Here is a 22899-nt window from a genome sequence, read left to right as displayed (position 1 = left end):
GGCGCCTGGGTGGCTCAGTCGTTAAGCGTCTGCCTTCGGCTCAGGTCGTGATCCCGGGGTCCTGGGATCGAGCCCCGCATTGGGCTCCCTGCTCCGCGGGAAGCCTGCTTCTTCCTCTCCCACTCCCCCTGCTTGTGTTCCCTCTCTCACTGTGTCTCTCTCTGTCAAATAAATAAATAAAAATCTTAAAAAAAAAAAAAAACCTTTAAAAAAAAAAAAAAAAAGCTAATCTGTCTGATATAAGGATTGCCACCGCAGCTTTCTTTTGATGTCCATTAGCATGATAAAGAGTTTTCCACCCCCTCACTTTCAACCTGGAGGTGTCTTTGGGTCTAAAATGAGTCTCTTGCAGACAGCATATCGATAGGTCTTGCTTTTTTATCCAATCAGATACCCTGTGTCTTTTGATTGGGGGCATTTAGCCCATTTACATTCAAAGTAACTATTGAAAGATGTGAATTTAATGCCATTGTATTGCCTGTAAGGTGACTGTTACTGTGTATTGTCTCTGTTCCTTTCTGGTCTATGTTGCTTTTGTGCTCTTTGCTTAGAGGACCCCTTTCAATATTTCTTGTAGGGCTGGTTTGATGATCACAAATTCTTTTAGTTTCTGATTGTCCTGGATGTTTTTTTTTTTTTTTTAATCACTCCTTCTATTTGGAATGACATCCTAGCTGGATAAAGTATTCTTGGCTGCATATTTTTCTCATTTAGCACCCTGAATATATCATGCCAGTCCTTTCTGGCCTGCCAGGTCTCCGTGGTTAGGTCTGCTGCCAGTCTTATATATTTCTACCCTTGTAGGATACAGAGCTCTTGTCTTGAGCTGCTTTCAGGATTTTCTCTTTGTCTCTGAGATTCGCAAGTTTCACTATTATATGTTGGGGTGTTGACCTATTTGTATTTTGATTTTGAGGGGGGTTCTCTGTGCCTCCTGGATTTTGATGCCTGTTTCCTTCCCCAGATTAGGGAAGTTCTCTGCTATAATTTGCTCCAATATACCTTCTGCCCCTCTCTCTCTTTCCTCTTCTCCTGGGATCCCAGTTATTCTAATATTGTTTCGCTTTATGGTATCACTTATCTCTCGAATTCTCCCCTTGTAGTTGTTTATCTTTTTCTCAGCTTCTTTATTCTCTATCGTTTGGTCTTCTATATCACTAATTCTCTCTTCTGCCTCATTTATCCTAGCAGTTAGAGGCTCCCATTTTTGATTGCATCTTATTAATAGCCTTTTTGATTTCAACTTGGTTAGCTTTTAGTTCTTTGATTTCTCCAGAAAGGGATTCTCTAGTGTCTTCTATGCTTTTTTCAAGCCCAGCTAGTATCTTTATAATCATTATTCTGAACTCTAGTTCCGACATCTTACTAATGTCCATATTGATTAGGTCCCTGGCAGTCGGTACTGCCTCTTGTTCTCTTTTTTGAGGTGAGTTTTTCCGTCTTGTCATTCTGTTCAGAGAAGAATAAATGAACGAGAGAACAGAATACTAAAATGGCAACAACGACCCCAGAGAAATATACACTAAACAAATCAGAAGAGACCCGAAACCAGGGGGGAAAAAAAAAGAAAAAAGAGAATATAATCAGACAGGTGAGCAGAATAGAGCAATACACTGGATTCTGTGTATATTTTGGTCTGTTTTTTAGAAAACTAGATCCCAAAATTGTAAAGAAAGACAAACTTATACATAGAAAGATAAAATGAAATACATTGAAAAGATAGAATGTAACTGTAAAGATGAAAATTTAAAAAGCCTTTCACAGGGACGCTTGGGTGGCTCAGTCATTTAAATGTCTGCCTCCAGCTCGGGTCATGATCTCAGAGTCCTGGGATTGAGTCCCACGTCAGGCTCTTTGCTCAGTGGGGAAGCCTGCTTCTTCCTCTGCCCCTCTCCCTGCTGGTGCTCTCTCTCTCTGATAAATAAATAAAATCTTAAAAAAAAAATGTGTTTAAAAAAAAGCCTTTAAGAAAACAAAAAAAAAAGAAGAAAAAACAACAACAACATAAAAGAGAATATGATCAGACAAGTGAATAGAACAAAGCCAAACATTAGATTTGGGGTATATTTTGGTCTGTTAGAAGAAAGTGCATCCCAAATTTGTAAAGAAAGAAAAACAAACACACACACACACACACAAATAAATTAAATACAATGAAGTGTAAAAATGAAAATTAAAAAAGGTTTTAAAAAAGAGTTGATAAAGGGCGCCTGGGTGGCTCAGTTGGTTAAGCGACTGCCTTCGGCTCAGGTCATGATCCTGGAGTCCCGGGATCGAGTCCCACATCGGGCTCCCTGCTCAGCAGGGAGTCTGCTTCTCCCTCTGACCCTGCCCCTTCTCATGCTCTATCTCATTCTCTCTCTCAAATAAATAAATAAAATCTTTAAAAAAAAAAATAAATAAATAAAAATAAAAAAGGGTTGATAAAATAAGAAACTGGTTGAAAAAGGAAAGAAAAAAAAATTAGCTTTGAAAGACTAAAGAATCATGGTAAAAAAGCCACGGATTCTATGTGCAGTATTCCCCTAGTGCCGGAGTTCTGCCGTTCTCATTGATCGGTAAACTTGGTCTTGGCTGGCTGTTCTCGCTGATCTTCTGGGGGAGGGGCCTGTTGCCGTGGTTCCCAAATGTCTTTGCCGGAGGCGAAATTGCCCCGCCCTTGCTGGGGCCACGCTAAGTAATCTGCTCGGGTTTGCTCTCGGGAGCTTTTGTTCCCTGCAAGCTTTCCGTGCAGCTTTGGAGGCCGAGAGTGAAAATGGTGGCCTCCCAGTCTCTGCCCTGGAGGAGCCGAGAACTCAGGGCCCCGCTCCTCATGCGCCCCCAGAGAAAAGCCGTCAGTCACTCCCGTCTCCCCGGTCTCCGGCCGCACTCCATGCTCACCTGGCCTGTGACCGCGCGTTTCTATCTCTGGCACCCGACTCGGTGTGGAGTCTCCAAACCCAGCAGATCCCTGTGGTGTGCTCCCACGCCGCTCATCCCCGGGGGAAGAAGGGGAGTCTCCCCGGATCTGCCGCTTGTTGGGTCCCTGCTGGAGGAGCAGTGGCCCGACTGTGCCACGGATCACGGTTTATGGCAACCCCAAGCTGAGAGCCCGCGCCTCGGCTCCGTCTCTGCAGCCGGCTTCCCTGCTCTGATACCTGGGAGCTGTGCCGCACTCAGGTACCCCCGGTCTTTCTGTGACCCCGAGGGTCCTGAGACCACACTGTCCCGCGAGGGTTCCACCCCCCGCTTAGCCACTGGAGCGATGTCCCTCAGCGGAGCAGACTTCTAAAAGTTCTGATTTTGTGCTCCGCGGCTCTATCACTTGCCAGAAGTGGCCAACGGAGGCTCAGACCCCCGCGGTCTAGCTTCCCGAATATTGCCTTGGATTCCCTTCTCCGCACGTCCTACCTTCCAGAAAGTGGTCGCTTTTCTGTTCAGAGAGTTGCTGCTATTCTTTTCTTCGATCTCCTGTTGAGTTCGTAGGTGTTCAGAATGGTTTGATTCCTATCTAGCTCAATTCCTGGGACCAGATGAAATATAGGTCTCTTACTTCTCTGCCATGTTCCTCTTGTTGGTTGGTTCTTGATGTTGTTCTCCCATCAAGCCTTCACCTCCAAATTTGGGGGGATGGGGTGGGGCCCCAGACCCTCTCTTTTTCTCCTGGGACCCAATAAGGTGAGTGGCAAGATGGCTGTTGGTGTCTTTCTTTTTCCTTATGTACAAAAACTCCTCAGTGTTTTTCAGTGCCTTCTTCCCCTCCCCCTTCTCTCCCTCTCGTGTCCTGGACCTTAGATCCAAAGCATTGAGTTTCTCACATTCAAATTCATGGCACACATATGCCATTGTGTCTTACGGGGCCCTTCTCCCATTTTAGAGTGTTTTCTGCCTCCATTTCACAATTCCCACCCTCCTCTCTGAAGGCACCCTCTCTGTGCTTAATATATGTCTTTTGATTTGCATCTTTGAAAAATGCAAAGTGGTTTTTTTGGGCCTTCTGTATGTTTATATTTGCCTAATAGTATTATAGTTTAGATTTCTTTTCTCCCCCCATAAATTGTTTTCATTTGGCACGGAGATTGGCAAACGACCCCACCGACCCAATGCAGCCACAGCTTGTTTCTGTAACTAAAGTTTGGTTGGAACACGGCCGCCCCAAATCACTTGCACATTGCCTGTCGCTATTCCCTCATTGCTACAGTGGCAGAGACCATCTGGCCTGCAACGCTGAAAATATTTGCTATTTGGCCCTTTACGGAAGTTTATTGATCTCTCTGACTTAGCACAATATTCTGTTGTTTTAAGTCATAGTGAAATATACATAACATAAAATTTATGGTGTTCACCATTTTTAAGCATGTAGTTAAGTAGTGTGAGGGACATTCACACTGTAGGGCCACCATCACCAGCATTCATCTCACAGAACTTTTTCATACCGCAAAACTGGAATTCTGTCCCCATTAAAGAGAAACTCCCGTTCCCCCTCCTTCCGTCCCCTGGCAACCACCGTTCCATCATTCCGCTTTCTGTGTCCGACTTTGACTCCCCCAGATACCTCATATAAGTGGAATTATATACGGTATTTGTCTTTATGTGTCTTAGCATAGTGTCCTCAGGCTTCATCCTTGCTGTAGCACCTGTCAGACCCTCCTTCCTATTTTAAGGCTGAATCATACTCCATCGTATGTCTGTATCGCATTCTGCATATCCACTTATCTGTCGATGAACATCTGGGCTGCTTCCACCTCTTGGCTTTTATGAATAATACTGCTGTGAATGTGGGTGTGCAGATACCAGCAGACCTGGAGGTCATGCTTTCAAGTCTTTTTATGTATACTCAGAGGTGATATTCCAGATCATATGATACTTTAATTTTTAATTTTTTGAGGAACCACCACACTTTCTTTCTGTAGTGGCTGCACCACTTTAGATTACCCCCAATAGTGCACAAGGGTTACAGTTTATCCACATCCTCACCAAGACATGTTATTTTTTGTTTCTTTTTTAAAGAAGTCATTCTAATGGGTGTGAGATATCATCTTATTATGATTTTGATCTGCATTTCCCTAATGATTAGTGATGTTGAGCATTCTTTCATGTGGTTGTTGGTTATTTGTGTATCTTCTTTGGAGAAATGTGTATTCAAGTCCTTTGCTCATTTTTTAATTGGATTGTTTGTTGTTGTTCTTTGTATATTCTGGTTATTATGATATCCAGATATCCTTATCAGATATATGATTTGCAAATATTTTTTCCCGTTCCGTGGGCTGCCAGATTCTGTTCTGTTGATTGTGTCCTTGGATGCACAGAAGTTTTAAATTTTGATGTAGTTGGAAGGATCTGTTTTTACATTAGTTGCCTGTGAGCAGTAGATTTTCAGATCTAACCATATTGCCATATATGCATCTGGTGTTCTGCTTTTAACTGTAATACGCATTGATCATAGTTTGCTTCTCTAGCTTCCCAGTGATGATCTCTTTGATGCCCCCAGTAGCCCACAACCACAACCTGCCTCAGTGAACAGCCTACATGTGTTCTTACAGAGCTCTCTGAAAGTCTCTCTGCCACTTACACCCAGGTGTGAAATGTGTGGGTGGGAGGGCATATACATACTTCAGTTTCACTACGTATTGCCAGCCCTATTCCCACCATCTCGAACTCTGGTCTTATTTGACCTCTTTAAATGTATTATTTTTCTGGACAACTGTGGTTACTCCCAGTCTCTGGCCATTTGGAGGAGGCAGGCATGTGAAATAGAATTGTTGGCATCAGAGACTGCTGCAAGGTAAAAGCTGTTTTCTTTCTTCCCTGTTCTCCAGGTTGGACTTGGGACTGTTTGCAGGAATGGGGCTCCTACATCCAGCTGGCTATTCCCAGTATGTTCATGGTGTGCATTGAGTGGTGGACCTTTGAGATCGGAACTTTCCTTGCAGGTTTGTCAACAATCCAGTAGAAATCCCAGAACAGCCTGGCCACTCTTGTCTCCAGAGCTTCTCAAGAGACATAGGCCTTACTTCTCCTTCCTTTCCATTGTGTCAAGCGCTCATGGAAGTTTCAACATAGGTTTAAATCCTTGTCTGACCGTAAGCGTATTCAAGTTGAGTGGGGCTTAGGTTGGCCTCACTGCCCTTCACTTTATAGGTACGGAAAGGGAGGCCGCAGTTAAAAGGTTTGGCAAGGTCATGGGGAGGGAGAACAGAAACCCGAATCTGGGTCTCCTGACTCACTCAGGCCCTCTGCTTCTGCTGACTTTTGCTAGGCATCGTGCAAGTGTTTAAACCATTTACAAACACAGAGTGACTGATTTGGTTCTATCAGCTATAATAATTTCGGTCATAGGTATTTACCTTACCCATCTTATTGCTAGTAAAGTAATAGAGGAAATAATAGAGACAGAGGATGATAATGATTGATGTTACAGTTTCTGGGGACAGTTGAATACTCCAGTAGTCCCACCACGTCTATACAGAGTTCCATACCCTCCGTTCTTCCCCTCCCACATTGTGACCCTACAGCTCCCCAAGCAATGACCTGCAACTCTAGGAGCCCCGTGGTTTTCTACTTTAAACCTGACGTTTTGTTCCTTGGTGGAACAGGGGCTTATGGGTTGAACCTGTATCAGGTCTTAGCTGCCCTAGTTTTTGGAAGCTTTCTGGAAGTGGACATCTGGGGCTCTCCTCAGCACAGTCTGGATAGTGAATTGTGCCATTGGGTTATGCTTCTGGGACCAATCCTGGCTTCTTTTTAAATTCTTTTTTTTTAAGATTTATTTATTTGAGAGAGTAAGAGAGAGCATGTGAGCGAGTCGGGGGGAGGGGCAGAGGGAGAGAGCCTTCAAGCAGACTCCTGCGGTGCTCAGTATCACGACCCTGAGATCATGACCTGAGCGGAAACCAAGAGGTGGACACCTAACCAACTGAGCTATCCAAACACCCTCTCGCTTCTTTTAAATTAAGATATATTCTAGTTTCCTAAGGAAAATGTTTGCTTTAGCCCACTTTCTAAGATGTGTTTTATGTGTGTCTGTGCCAACATTTCAGGACTGATTAGTGTGACAGAGCTTGGGGCCCAGGCCATCATTTACGAACTGGCCTCTGCAGCCTACATGGTAAGAACCTAAGGGGTGAGACCCAGCACCATCTCTGCATAAACTCTGCTGGGCCATTGTCACTCATCCATTCAGCCTGCCATCCCATGCCATGCGCTGAGGAGAGAGGAGAGGTAGACAGCAGGAGAGGGAGCACAGCATACTGGGGGGGGGGGGGGTGTGTGGATTTTAGAGCCAGATGCTGGGTTTGAGTCCTGCCGTGCTGCTTCCCAACTGCAACTATGGGCTCATTACTTAACCTTCCTGAGCTTCAGTTTTCTCATGTACAAAATGGGAAAAAAATAATACATGTGTAGGGAGTGAAGACTGAATAGGATAGATAATGTGTTAAAGCACTTAGCACAATGCCTGGCATGTTTATTCAACAAATATGGAGTTGGTGCTAGGGTACGATAGAGAGATGGAGACAGTCCCTGCCTTCTCGTGGCCTGTAGTCTGGTAGGGAGACAGAGACAAAGAAGTAAACAGATACATGAAGGCATTCCAAACATATATGGCACGTACCATAGAAGAAGCAAAAAAAAAAGTCTGAGATGCATAAAAATAGAGATGGATGCCTTTTTAGGGAAGGCAGTTGGAAACAGTCCTTCTGGAAAGGGGAGAGGGAGCCAGCCCGGGAAGCCGGAGGCTGAGAGCTGCTGGAAAAGGGCACATGGTGTGTTCAGGGACCCAAAATAGGAACTGGGCTGAAGGGATTCGTGAGGAAAGAAAGGTGTGACCTGTAGAAGCTGGCTTAGGGGAGAACAGGTGTTTGGGGGGGTTCTGATGGAGGCTACTGGAATCACCCAGGTGAGCACGAAGGAGGCTGCTGGTGGATGGGGAGAAAAGTGGGTGAGTTAGTTGTGTTGTAGGGCAGAATTGGTAGGACATGACCAGGGTTTGGATGTGGAAGGCAAGGCAATGAATAGGAAGAATCACAAACGGCCCCCGAGTTTCTGGCTTGAATAACCGCCTTGTACCTCTTGATTCTTTTGGAATATTCCAAACCTGTACAAATACTCCCCCCGCCTTTTTTTTTTAAAGCTCAACAGAGGCCATCTGGGCAGTGGGATTATGGGCCATTTTTGTTTCCATGTTTTTTTCTTTTATTCTCAAAAATGAAAACAGGGTTTTTTTTAGTGGGGATTGATGACATCATTAAAGAATCAAAAGGGTGAGTGTCGAGGAGCAAACCCCAAGATGTAGAAGTCAGGAATAGGACAACTCAGCCAAAAGGGAGGACAGGCCAGTGTGGAATGAAGAAAATCAAGAGAACGTGTCATGCAGGAAGCCAGCAATGAAGAACCATTCATGGAAGGAATGACAGTTGGGTGGAGGGTTACTGCGGGGTCCCATAAGGTGAGGATGGAAAGTGTTCCTTAGCTTTCGGGTCATCGGAGACCTTAGATGGGAAGTGAGAACCATGGCGAAGGAGCAGAAGCTCCTGAGGTAGACAGTTCTGCCTGGAGGTTTGGTAGTTGATGGTGAGAAAGAATCCCATCAAGGGAGGGTTTTGGTGTTGCTTTTAGATTTAAATGGAGCTACTAGAGCTTGTGTATAGGTACGTGGTCAACAGTAACCATCTTCTACATTTGTCATCTTCAGAGCTTCTGTTTTTCTACCTGCTCTATCATAGCCTTCCTTTTGTTTTATTTTTATTTTTAATTGTGCTAAAAACCACATAACATAAAATTTACCATTTTTTTCATTAATTTATTTGAGAGTGTGCGTGAGAGAGCACAATTTAGTCGTGTTAACATTGTTGTGCAGCCAAGCTCCAGAACCTTTTCATCCCATAAGACTCTAAACTCTACCCATTCCACAGTTACCCACTTCCCCTGCCCTCAGCTTCTGGCAACCACTATTCCACTTTCTGTTTCTTGTCACAGGCTTTACTTTGTTAGAGGCAGTAAGGCAATACTTCTTCATTATTCCTGTGGAAAAAAACAAGTTCCCACAGGGGTGAGATTACAATCAAAATTACAAAATACAAAGAAATAACCCACCATGAGCAAGAGTTTGAACAGATACAACAAACAGAAAAATTAAGAGTTCAGAGCTTGAGATGATGGAGTAATAATTGGGGAATAGAAAAGTATTATGTTTAAAGTCATTAAACAAAAGAAGGAGCTGAAACCAAAAGAACAATATTTGGAAAAGAACCAGGTAGGATTTTTAAAATTACAAATTACAGCCATAGAAATGTAACACTTGATAGCATAAACAGATTAGTTAAAGCTGGAAAATCAAATGATGAACTTGAAGACCAATCGATGGAAATTCCAGAATAAAACAAAGATATATAAATAGATGGAATTAGATACAAAGACCAATCCATGCATACGTGATCAGATGATTTTTAACAAAGATGCCAAGACCATTCAATGGGGAAAGGACAGTCTTTTCAGTAATGGGTACTGGAAAACTGAATATCCATCGACATGCAAAAGAATGAAGTTGTACTCTTACCTCACACCATATACAAAAATTAACTCAAAGTGGATCAAAGACCTAAATGTAAGCCCTAAACAATGAAACTTTTAGAAGAAGACGTAAGGCAGAAGCTTCACGACATTGGATTTGGTAATGATTTCTTACACATGACACCAAAGGCATGGGCAACAAAAGAAAAAACAGACAAGCTGGACTTCACGAAAACTGAAAAATTATGTGCATCCGAAGATAATATCCACAGAATAAAAAGGCAACCCATGGAATGGGAGAAAATATTCACAAATCTTCACCAGGAGACAATTAATATCCAGAACATAGAACTCCTCTAAAACTCAGTAGCAAACAAACAACCGGATTCAAAAGTGGGCAAAGGACTTGAATAGTTTCTCCAAGGAAGATACTCAGACGTACAATAAGGACATGAAAATATGCCCAACATCACTGATGATTAGGAAATATTTACGAAAAAACTATATTGGGATACCATCTCATACCCGTTAGGATGGCTACTATTAAAAAAAAACAAACAAAACTAACAGGTGTTGGTGAGGGTACAGAAAAATTGGGACCCTTGTGCACCATTGGTGGGAATGTGAAATGGCACACCCACTATGGACAGAAAGTGCAGTGGTTCCTCAAAAAATTAAAAGTATCATATGATCCGGCAATGTCACTTCGGGATATACATAAAAAGAACTGAAAACAAGATCTCCAAGAGCTATCTGCACACCCATGTTCATAGCAGCATTATTGACAAGAGCCAAAGGTGGAAGCAACCCAAATGTCCACCGACAAATGAGTGGAGAAGCAGAACGCGATATAGACAAACAATGGAGGATTACTCAGCCTTAAAAAGGAAGGAGGGTCTGACGGGTGCTACAACATGGATGAACCCTGAGGACACTATGCTAAATGAAATAAACCAGTCATACAGGCATACCTCAGAGATAGTGCAGGTTTGGTTCCAGACCCCACCACAAACTGAAGATCGCAATAAAGTGAATGAACAGGGTTTTTGTTTGTTTGTTGTACAGTACATATAAAAGTCATGTTTATACTGTAGTCTGTTAAGTGTGTAATGGCACATGTCTAAAAAAATGTACATGCCCTAATTAAAAAGAGTTCATCACTAAAGAGTACTAACCATCATCTGAGCTTTCAGCAAGTTGTAATCTTTTCGCTGGTGGAGGGTCCTGTCTTGATGTTGATGGCTGCTGACTGATGAAGGGTGGTGGCTGCCAGAGGTTGGGTGGCCGTGGCAATTTTTAAAAATGAGACAATGAAGTTTGCTGCATTGATTAACTCTTCCTTTCATGAGTGATTTCTCTGTGGCACCGGATGCTGTTTGATAGTGTTTCATCCACTTCTTTCCAAATTGGAGTCCATCCTCTCAGACCCTGCTGCTGCTTTATCTACTAAGTTCATGTAATATTCTAAATCCTTTGTAGTCATTTCAACAATCTTCACAGCATCTTCACCAGGAGTAGATTTTATCTCAAGAAACCACATTCTTTGCTCATCCATGAGAAGCAGCTATTCATTCAAGTTTTATCATGAGATTGCAGCCATTCAGTCCCATGTTCAGGCTCCACTTCTGCTTCTAGTTCTCTTGCTGTTTCCACCACATCTCCAGTGACTTCCTCCACTGAAGTCTTGAACCCCTCAAAGTCATCCATTAAGGTTGGAATCAACTTCTTCCAAACTCCTGTTCATGTTGATATTTTGACCTCTTCCCATGTTGATGAATGTTAATGGCATCTAGAATGGTGAATCCTTTCCAGAAGGTTTTCTTTTTTTTTCTTTTTTAAGATTTTTATTTTATTTTATTTTATTATTATTATTTTGAGAGAGAGAGAGGGCATGAGCAGGGAAGAGGGTCAGAGGGAGAAGCAGACTACCCGCTGAGCAGGGAGCCTGATGCGGGGCTCAATCCCAGGACCCCAAGATCATGACCTGAACCAAAGGCAGACGCTTAACCAACTGAGCCACCCAGGAGTCCCTTTCCAGAAGGTTTTCAATTTACTTTGCCCACATCCATCGGAAGAATAACTGTCTGTAGCAGCAATAGCCTAATGAAATGTATTTCTTAAATAGTAAGACCTGAAAGTTAAAATGACTCCTTGATCCATGGGTTGCAGAGTGGATGCTGTGTTAGCAGGCCTCAAAAGAACATTAATCTCACTGTCCATCTCCATCAGAACTCTTGAGTGACCAGATGCATTGTCAATGTGCAGTAATATTTTGAAAGGAACCTTTTTTTCTGAGTAGTAGGTCTCAACAGTGGGCTTAAAATATTCCGTAAACTATGTTGTAAACAGATGTGCTGTCATCCAGGCTTTGATATTCCACTGATAGAGCACAGGCAGAGTAGATTTAGCATCATTCTTAAGGGCCCTAGGAATTCCAAACTGGTAAATGAGCATTGGTTTCCGCTTTAGTCACCAGCTGTGTTAGCCCCTAGCAAGAGAGTCAGACCTTTGAAGCCAGACATTGACTTCTGTGTAGCTATGGAAGTTCTAGATGGTATCTTCTCATATAAGGCCGTTTCACGTACACTGAAAATCCATTGTTGAGTGTAGCCGCATTCATTAATGATCTTAGCTCATTCTTCGGGAGAACTTGCTGCAGCTTCCATATCAGCACTTGTTCCTTCACCTTGCACTTCGATGGTATGAAGATGGCTTCTTTCCTTAAGCCTCCTGAACCAACCTCTGCTAGCTTCAGACTTTCCTCCAGCGGCTTCCTCACCTCTCAGCCTTCACAGAATTGAAGAGCATTAGGGCCTTGCTCTGGGCCAGGCTTTGGCTTAAGGGAATGTTGGGGCTGGTTTGGCATTCTCTCCAGACCATTAAACCTTTCTCCACATCAGCAATAAGGCTGTTTTGCTTTCTTATCATTTGTGTGTTCAGTGTAGCACTTTTCCTTTCTTTCAAGAACTTTTCCTTTGCATTCACAACTTGGCTGACTGGGGCAAGAGGCCTCACCTTCAGCCCTGTCTCAGCTTCTGAGAGGTCTTCCTCACTAAGCTCAATCATTTCTAGCTTTTGATTTCAAGTGAGAGACAAGGGACTCTTCCTTTCTCTTGAACACTTACAGGCCATTATAGGGTTATTACTTGGCCTAATTTTAATTTTTTTTTTTAAGATTTTATTTATTTGTGAGAGAGAGAATGAGAGACAGAGAGCATGAGAGGGAGGAGGGTCAGAGGGAGAAGCAGACTCCCTGCTGAGCACGGAGCCTGATGTGGGACTCGATCCTGGCACTCCAGGATCATGACCTGAGCTGAAGGCAGTCGCTTAACCAACTGAGCCACCCAGGTGCCCTAATTTTAATATTTTTGTGTCTCAGGGAAGAGGGAGGACTGAGGAAAGGGAAGAGAGATGGGGGAACATCTGATTGCGGAGTAGTCAGAGTGCACACAACATTTCTCAATTAGGTTTGCTGTCTTAAATGGATGCAGTTTGTGGTGTCCCAAAACAATGATGACAGTAACATCAAAGATCACCGATCACAGATCATCTTAAGTATAATAATAATGAAAAAGTTGGAAATACTGCAAGACCAAAATGTGATGCAGACATGGTGCTGATAGACTTGCTTGACGCAGGGTTGCTACATTTTAATTTGTAAAAAATCGCAGTATCTGCAAAGCGCACTAAAGCAAAACACAATAAAACAAGGTATGCCTATATTGTGTGATTCCACTTATATGAGGTCCTTAGAGTAGTGAAAATCAGAGACAAAGTAAAATGGTGGTTGCCAGGGGTTGGGAGGGAGGAATGGGGAGTTATTTATTTTTTATTTCAGTTTCACAAGGTGAAGAAAGTTCTGGAGATGGATGGTGGTGATGGTTGCACAACTTTATGAATCTATTTAATACCATTAAACTGTAGGGGCGCCTGGGTGGCTCAGTCATTAAGCGTCTGCCTTCAGCTCAGGTCATGATCCCAGGGTCCTGGGATCGAGCCCCACATCGGGCTCCCTGCTCGGCGGGAAGCCTGCTTCTCCCTCTCCCACTCCCCCTGCTTGTGTTCCCTCTCTGGCTGTCTCTCTCTCTGTCAAATAAATAAAAATAAGATCTCTTTTCTTTTTTTTTTTTTTTAAAGATTTTATTTATTTATTTGAGAGAGAGAATGAGAGACAGCACAAGAGGGAAGAGGGTCAGAGGGAGAAGCAGACCCCCGCTGAGCAGGGAGCCTGATGTGGGACTCGATCCCGGGATTCCAGGATCATGACCCGAGCCGAAGGCAGTCGCTCAACCAACTGAGCCACCCAGGTGCCCAAAAATAAAATCTCTTTTAAAAAAAAAATACCATTAAACTGTACATATAAAAATGACTATATGGCTAAAAAAATATATAAAAATTAATGGAGTAATAAGGGGGAAATTCTAAAGATGGTACATTTTATTTTATGTGTATTTAACCACAATAAATAAAAATGGGAAAAAGTAGAGATGGAATGTATGAAAGATCTAGGTCCTTACATGCATCCAGTAGGAAATACACAGAATAACAGACTGTTAGGGATGCAATATTCAGAGACATTTAATAAGAGACAGACACCTGAAGTAAGACACGAATCTCAGTATTCAGAAATTGTAATGAATATGTATTGGAGATTCTAGCCTGGGCAATTGTAATGAATATGTATTGGAGATTCTAGCCTGGGCAATTTTGGGGCAAGAAAAGAAAATATAAGGCATCCAGATTGGAAAGGAAGAAGTAAAACTATCTGTATTTGCAGCTACCTGTCATGATTTTATCTACAGAAAACCCTAAGCAATATGCACGCACGCGCACACACACACACACACACTGACACTACTAGAGCTAATAAATGAGTCCTGAAAAGTTGCAGGATGCAACATCAGTACACAAAACTCAGTTGCATTTCCGTAACACTAGCAATGAACAATCTGAAAATGAAATTAAGAAAACAGTTCCATTCGCCCCGCCAACAAAAAGAATAGTCACTAGTAAATTGAACCAAAGAAGGCTGAAACTTGTACATTGAAAACTACAAAACGTTGGTGAAGGAAATGAAAGAATACCTAAGTAAATGAAAAGATTTCCCATGTTCATGGATTAGAAGGCCCAGTATTGTCTGATGGCCGCACCCCCCAAAGTGATTGAACTGGCCGTTCTTGCAGATTGGACAAGCCGATCCTAAAATTCATATGGAGATGCAAAGGACCCCAAATAGTCAAAACAGGCTTGGGAACGAACAGGGTAGGATGACTCACCCTTCAATAACAGCAGTAAAACCCTGAAGACCGTGAAATGATATCATCAAAGTGTTTGGAGGGCAATGCCAGTCCTTACCCAGCTAAGCTAGGGCTCAATAAAGAGAACAGATTAAAACACTGAGAGACATCACTGATCACAGACTGTCGCTGAAAAAATCAGTGGTATCAAAACAATGGTGAGCAAAGAAATTGACAAATGTGGATAACTCTAAACTAGCACTGACTACAAATAAAAAAATGCGACCAGTTTGCACAGTACAAAATTAGGTAGAAATAAAATACTGAATAGTAATAAGAGGTGAGATTGGGAGAGGGTTTTCTTAGTTTAAACAATCTAGACATCAGGGAAGAGGGTGGGAGATAGCTGATTAAGTTAAAATTTTAAAGTTGGTATGCATGTTGACATTTTAAGGGGACTAACCGAGAGAGAGGAAATAGAATGTATTTCCAAGCCAGTGGCCCAGATAAAAAAGGGAATTAAGAAAACAAGATCAATCCAACATAAGGCAGTGAAAATAATGAAGATCACGAAGCAAAAAAGAAAGCATTATAATTCATACAGAATAAGATGGTGGAATTAAATCCAAATACAGTTGCCCCTTGAACAACACAGGTTCGAACTGCCTGGGTCCATTTGTATGTAGAGTTTTTCCAGTAAAGTACCATAAGTGCATTTTCTCTTCTTTATGATCTTCTTAATGACTTTTTTTTCCCAGCTTACTTTATTGTAAAAAGACAGTACATAATACATAAGTCGTTTAAAATATGTGTTAATCAACAGTATATGTTATCAGTAAGGCTTCTGGTTAACAGTAGACTATGAGGGCGCCTGGGTGGCTCAGTCGGTTAAGCGTCTGCCTTCGGCTCAGGTCATGATCCCGGGGTCCTGGGATCGAGCCCCGCATCGGGCTCCCTGCTCTGCGGGAAGCCTGCTTCTCCCTCTCTCACTCCCGCTGCTTGTGTTCCCTCTCTCGCTGTCTCTCTCTGTCAAAAAATAAAATCTTTAAAAAAAAAAAACAAAAAAACAGTAGACTATGAGCAGTTAAGTTTGGGGGGAATAAAGGGGTAATTTTTTCCTCAGGGTTACGCTGCTTTTTTTTTTTTTTGCCACTTAACATCTTCACATAAACATTTTTCATTTTTTAAAGGCTTTTCTGAAGAACAGTTAAAAATCCGATTTGCCTCGGTGTGATCAGCACCTGCATATAGCCCTGTTCACATCATTGCTTCACTGTGACTGGACTTGGCCTTGGTTTTCAGTTTTTCATGATCACCAGTATTGTTTCAGTGAATATCTTCCTAACACATAGAATTGTATCCTTGAGAATATAATCTCAAATGAAGAAAATTTTGTTAGAAATGAGTATTCCCCCCAAAAAATCTTTGTTAATTGAACATATGAAAAATGGGTACTTTATTTTAATTTTTTCTAATTAGTGAGGTTGGCTATCTTTAAGTAGTTTTCTCTTAATTACCTGTTTATATCCTTTGCCTGTTTATAAGTTTGGGCTCTAGTGAGGTTCTTTTTCTTATCAATTTATATGAACTCTTTATACTCGAAAATTATTTTATATTTATTATAAAGACTTATTTATTTTAGAGAGCAAGTGAATGAGCGTGAGCAGGCAGGGGTAGGCAGAGGGAGAGGGGGAGAGAGTCTCAAGCAGACCCCCCACTGAGCATGGAACCTGACACAGGCCTCCATCTCGGGACACTGAGATCATGACCTGAGCTGAAATCAAGTCCGACACTCAACGGACTGAGCCACCCAGGCGCCCCTAGACTCAAAAGTTGTTTATATCAGTTGTATTTGTGGCAAATTCCTCTCACTGCCTTCCTTTAAATTTTTATGTATTCTTAATGTTTTATTATAAAAGCAATTCATACTAAGCAGCACATAGTATGCTCACATAGTTCAGGGGGTTACAAACTGAAAGTAAATTTGCTTCCTCCTTTTGAGGCTGGTTCCCCAGAGCTGGCCACTTTGGAACCGTTTCTGGTTTTAGTTCTGATGATTGACCCCAGAGCTTTATTCCTACATTTCTTACCGCCTTTGACTCCCTGTTAGAGAGGATGAGGATTACCACTCACTTTCCACAACATCTCCCTCTACTTTGAGGTGGTGGTTATTTCTCCTTCTCTTGGTTGTTACTTTTGTGACCTGAAATAATAAAGGTAGACCTCTCTTCCTTGACCCATCAACTTCATAGACACTGCAACTTAATCTCTTAAGTTAAAAGATGAGGAACATTGTGTACTTATATTTCTTTACATCTCTCTTCTTAGTTGCCTCCCAGATCCCATAAGGTATTAATAACAGCCACATGCCATGGGACAGGCACCATTCTAAACACTTTACAAAGAGTAACTCACGGAATGCCATGTGAGGTACTTCCTGCTATTTCCCACCTGTCTACGGACAGAGAAACTGGGATCCAGAGAAGGGAATTTGTCCAAGTTCAGGGAAGTAACTGGCTAAGATCTGATCCCAGAGGCCTCCCCTCAGAGTTCAAGTTCTTAATCATGGCGTCATGCTGCCTTTCAGCTCTGTCCTTGTCTTTATTTTGTAAAGGCTATAACCTTTGAATTGTGTTCCGTCATCTCTTTCATGTTTTAGAACTTGTCTGAAAGTCTAGAAACCAATAAGTAACACTTAGGATATTAGGATTGTTTGTATAGAATCATGTGCGGACCCAAGTGATAGTCTGCATTGGATGGGGACGAAATATCCCAGTAGACACCTAGACTTCCACTGGAAAGAGACACTTACAAGTAAAAGGTGGTGTGTATTATTTTTTTCTTGCTTTCATCAGTTATCAAAATCATGTATTTTAGTTTGCTTCATATTTAGACTATGGCTTTTCTCTACAGCCTTTTTTTAAGTTTTGGAGGCCTTTTTCATAGGGTTTATTTCTTGTCGACAGAGCGGCGTATACCCTCACCCTTCAACTGAGGTCACGCAGTGTTAGACCGTTTGGTAAGATTCCCTTTTCTTCTTGAAGAGCTTAGGGCTCTTTGATTCCCTGCTTTAATTTGTGTCCCTGAGCTCTAGACTTCTTCCTGGGGTGCCCCACAGCTGTCATACCACAATTATTTTTCTTTTTTTTTCTTTTCTTTATTTATTTATTTTAATACCACAATTATTTTTCACTGTCCTCATGAGTTAAGTCTACAGTTTCTTGGATCTCACTTCTACTTTATTATATTCCTTTAAAAACATATTTGGATTATTGGGGCGCTTGAGTGGCTCAGTTGGTTAAGCATCCGACTCTTGATTTCAGCTAACATCATAATCTCAGGGTTGTGAGTTCAAACCCCACATTGGGCTCCGCACTGAACGTGGATCCTACTCAAGATTCTCTCTCTCTCCCTCTCCTACTGCCCCTCCCCACCCTCTTAAAAAAAATTTGGATTATTTAGTCAAAGAACTTTTTCCTAAGATTATATGGAAGGTAAACTGTGAGCCATGCATACTTGAAAGAGCCTTTATTTTGCCCATATACTTGCTCAGTAACTTGGCTGAGTATAGAATTGTAGGTTCAAAGCAGTCTTCCCTCAGAATTTTTAAGGCATTACTGTATGTTCATCTGGCATTGAGTTACTCATGTGAAGTCTGATCTTAATCTGGTTCTTATTCCTTTGTGACAACATGGTTTTTCTCTTTGAAAGTTCTAGCATTTATTTCTTTATCCATGTAGTTGTGAAATTTCTCAAGTGTGTTTTTCTGTGAAGGTTCTTCTTTGCTTACCCTGCTTATCAGCGTTTGGTATACCCTTTCTGACTCAAGACTTGTTTCTCTCAACTCTGAGAAGTTTTAAAAATATTACTCTTTCTCCCTTTCCTGTACCTTTTTTCTATTCTCTCTTTTTAATTTCCTATTAGGTGGCGATTGACCTCCAGTACTGAACTTGTTTTTTTTTCATCCAGTAAAAAAATCTCTGTCTTTTTGCTATTAAATCTTTTCACTTTTGTTTTTAATTTCCAAGAACCCTTTCTTTTTCTCTTACAATCCCTTCTTTATGGGAACCTGTTCTTGTTTTATGCTGCATTATCTGTTAAATGTCTTAGGATACTAAGTGAACCTTCAAACGTTCTCTTCCGTACTTTCTTTTTTTTTTTTTTAAAGATTTTATTTATTTATTTGACAGAGAGAGACACAGCGAGAGAGGGAACACAAGCAGGGGGAGTGGGAGAGGGAAAAGCAGGCTTCCCGCCGAGCAGGGAGCCGGATGCGGGGCTCGATCCCAGGACCCTGGGATCATGACCTGAGCCAAAGGCAACTGCTTAACGACTGAGCCACCCAAGCGCCCCTCTTCCATGCTTTCAATCACCTCATTGTTCCCTCTGAGCTCAGTTGGTCTTTTATTTATCTTGGTCTTTTTTGGGGATATGTTCTTTGGTTTTCCTCAAAGATCTGATGATCTTTATTAGTCCCTTTGTACTTATGAGAGAATCAATACAGTGATTTATAAATGGCTGGCATGGCTTTTCTGACCTTGTTATTTGGGAATTTTTCTCCAACAGACCTTTCCCCTAAGTGGGAAGGACCAGTAGGGAACGGAGTACAAAGGTGGTATCTATCAAGTGACATCTTCATTTTAGGGTTTGTGGGCGAGGAACGGGGAGCAGGCAGCCTGACCTCCTCAGCCAACTGCTGCTCCACCCCACCGTCCCCAAGACAAGAAGGGCTTGGTTCTGAGGTGCTCATACCACACAGGGAGCTCCCCCACTTTGCTTTTCTATTTTAGCCTAGTCTCTCTGTGTGAGGTGAGGCTGCGAGGGAGGTCCAGGTAGGCAGCGGGATCTGGCTGTGCTGTTTGTAGTGAGTCTGTCTGTCTGTCTGTCTGTCTCTCTCTATATATATAATTTTATTTATTTATTTATTTATTTTAATTTTTTTTTTTTTTACCAATTCAGGCCAGTTATCAAAACAGTAACAAGTTAGAGGTCGTTGGGAAGATGCTGTTTCGAGTAGGAATGAGAAGTTCAAGCTGATGTATAAATTGTCAGCAGACATGACAGCTAAAACCAGAGTTTTCTGTAACAACCTGAACAGATCCCGAGGGCCACACTGTTTTACAGAATAATAATAGGAGGTCAAAAGGATGACCCTGAAGGGTGAATAATGGTCTATTCGAGAAGCAAGGAAGCTTATAGCTTCAGATTTCCATAATGAATGATGAAAAATAAAATTTTGTTATTTTGAAGGGACATAAGTCAGTGTCCTGGATTATTAGCTGTATGGGATATTGGACGTGATGGAGTTAATGGAGTCCGATTCCATCAATGTTGATGGAGTTCCTATGGTGTGCCAGGCTTTGTTCTAAGTGCTTTTTCACAGGGTTCATTTAATTTTTACAGATTATTATTTATATATTTGTAATACGTTAAATCTCTTGTAGAATGTAGCTAGGTTGAATTAAGTCTTGATGGTATGTGTTTAGCCAATAAAGGAGATGCTTTGTCTTCAAGTCCCGCTTCATTAAGGGATTCTGCCCTGATGTACTTGACAACAGGGAGCAGTCAGGGCAGCCCCTAGATTTCTTCAGCAATGAAGAAATTGGGAGTCAGTGAGACTGAGCAGTTTGATTATGCTCACATGGCTCGGATGTGATAGAACCAGTTCTAGAACACAGATTACTGTCTCTAGGGTTCCCATGCGTTTGGACTCTGGGGCACTAATATTCTAACCGTCAGGCTCTCTGACTTCTTATGATTTGTGATTGTTCATTCTCAGCTGCCCCTTGGCTTCGGTGTGGCGGCGAGTGTCCGCGTGGGCAATGCTCTGGGTGCAGGGAATGCTGAGCAGGCTCGGCACTCCAGCGTCACCGTTCTCCTGTGTGCGGGTGAGTTCGAGCGGTTCGGCTCCCCGGCGCCAGCCCTGAGTTTTGTCTGTTAAGTTAAAATACACACATCAGAATTTCTCTAGGGAATTGATTTACCTGTATAAACTCAACTGAAGTATTCCTTAAGCTCTTTCCAGTTTATTCAGTTAAATAAAACTTCTCATTATGATTTTCTATCATTAGGTACCAATGACATAATGTTACACTTGGTACTGTTGAAAAGTGTTCCAGTTGTTATCATCTGCAGGCTTATTTTCTGACCAAAGTCTCGGTGACTGCTTCTCCACGTTCCTGGATCCCTGCCTCCTCTAGCAGCTTTAATGTTGTGGAATCTGAGCAGTTAGAGATGATTCTGATTGTATTGACATCTTACTGACATCTTTCCTATGAATCTGCCTTAGAAAAAGGAGTCAGAATCATATGATCATCTTTGCTCTCTTCATAGACAGTTAAGAAGAAACACTTTAAATTATCACATTTCTATTTTTTTTTAAAGATTTTATTTATTTATTTGACAGAGAGACAGAAGAGCACAAGCAGAAGGAATGGCAGAGGGAGAGGGAGAAGCAGGCTCTGCACTGAGCAGGGAACCCGATGCGGGACTTGATCCCAGGACCCTGGGATCATGACCTGAGCCGAAGGCAGACGCTTAACCATCCGAGCCACCCAGGCGCCCTAAATTATCACATTTCTTAACTCTTTGACACAACTATCTCCTGAGGATCCAGCATTAGGATTTATTACACTTGGGAGAATTTTCATTTCCGGTTGCTTCTTCTGTATTTTCTAGGTGTTTGCGCACTCGTAGTGGGCGTTTTAATTGCAGCTTTGAAAGATGTGGTTGCCTACATATTTACCAGTGACAGGTATGTACTCCTCTTTTTGAGAAATGTTTTCTGTTTCATGCTTGCTTTCTTTTTTTTTTTTTTCAGTGTACTTTTCTGGTTCTAAGAGGTGAGTACTATTTTTCTTCGTAGGAAAATCCGCAGTGCAGCCAGGAATGAGAACCACAGTACTAAATTTGAATGAATTTGGGTGAAGGAAGCCCATGGTAACCATCCCCATTCCTCCAATACCCAGTTTCTTTATTTATCAAACCTGAGTGGGGTTTCTCTTGTGCTCAATGCTGGTTTTGTTCAGAGAGACACAGAAAAAGCACATGGAATATCTTCATCCCCAGAAAGGCACCTTCCAGTGCACAGCACATGGACTCCCTGCACACCTGAATCAAAAGGGCGGAATTTGTATAGATCACTAACTCAATCTTAGGTTGAATTTTACCATGTTTTCTGTAATTATGTGTTTGCACAATTATCTTGATATAATGAAGTGTCTTTTGAATAAACCAGATCCTCTTTATGAAAAAGCTTCAGTAATTTGCACTGGTTGCCTCAGATTACTCCTCTGAAGAAATTCATTTTTTTTTTAAGATTTTATTTCTTTGATAGAGCGAGAGAGCACAAGCAGGGGTAACAGCAGAGGGAGAGGGAGAAGCAGGCTCCCCACCAAGCAGGGAACCGGATGTGGGGCTCAATCCCAGGACCCTGGGATCATGACCCGAGCCGAAGGCAGACACCTAACCATCTGAGCCACCCAGGTGCCCCGAAATTCGGTTTTATTACTGAATAATACTTTTGACAAACACCTCTCAGAGATCAGCACTAGCACTGGGCCAGTTTGAGTCAGATGAAATAAAGACAGCCTTTCAAGTGGAGTCTTCTAAGGAACAACCAGACAGGTGGTCTATCTGCAAAATAATAACTGTTCTTTGGGAATGAAGCTTTCAAAAAGTTCAACTCATTCTTCCTCCTCCAGTCTTGGAAATATGGGCTGTTATTTTTCAAGGTTACAGCTGAGCTGGGAGCAGGGGATGGTACTAAGGTCAGTTGAAACACCACAAAGCTCATCATTATTACCAAGATGCATCAACTTTTCTTGAAGAAACACTCCCCAGGTCACTGTAAGCCTTTGGTTAATTTCCAGAGTTCTGAAAAAATTGATTCTGACAATATTTGTCAGTTTCTGACATTTTTATCTTTTACCTGTGCATGGGCCATACTTTCCTCTTTCTTTGAATGCTTGTGATTTTTTTGTTGAAATTACCTTTTGAATATTGTAATGAGATAACTCTGGAAATCAGATTCTCTTTCCTTGGGTACTGCTGTTCTTGCTTGTTCTCGTTGCTGTTCTGCAGTTGTCCATTTGTTTAGTGATTTTCCAAACCACTTTTTACAAAGACTGTTTTCCCTGTCATGCATGGTGTCTCTTATCTCCTCAGTCAGCCA

The 22899-nt window shown here is 42.0% G+C and overlaps 1 protein-coding gene across 1 annotated transcript in view; it reads left to right on the top strand.

The window, feature by feature from the left end:
• The window catches only part of LOC116649155 (multidrug and toxin extrusion protein 2-like), a 53809-nt gene that overhangs the window by 18009 nt on the left and 12901 nt on the right, over positions 1 to 22899 (top strand). The window contains 4 exon segments of the mRNA XM_032431683.1: positions 5799 to 5912; positions 7020 to 7087; positions 20506 to 20614; positions 21405 to 21480. Coding sequence (XP_032287574.1) covers positions 5799 to 5912; positions 7020 to 7087; positions 20506 to 20614; positions 21405 to 21480 — 367 coding nt within the window.

The sequence above is a fragment of the Phoca vitulina genome, unplaced genomic scaffold (assembly GCF_004348235.1).
Source record: "Phoca vitulina isolate PV1807 unplaced genomic scaffold, GSC_HSeal_1.0 scaffold47, whole genome shotgun sequence".
NCBI classification, from domain to species: Eukaryota; Metazoa; Chordata; class Mammalia; order Carnivora; family Phocidae; genus Phoca; species Phoca vitulina.
Note: the sequence above shows the minus strand (reverse complement) of the source record. Positions and strands in the feature narration are given on the sequence as shown.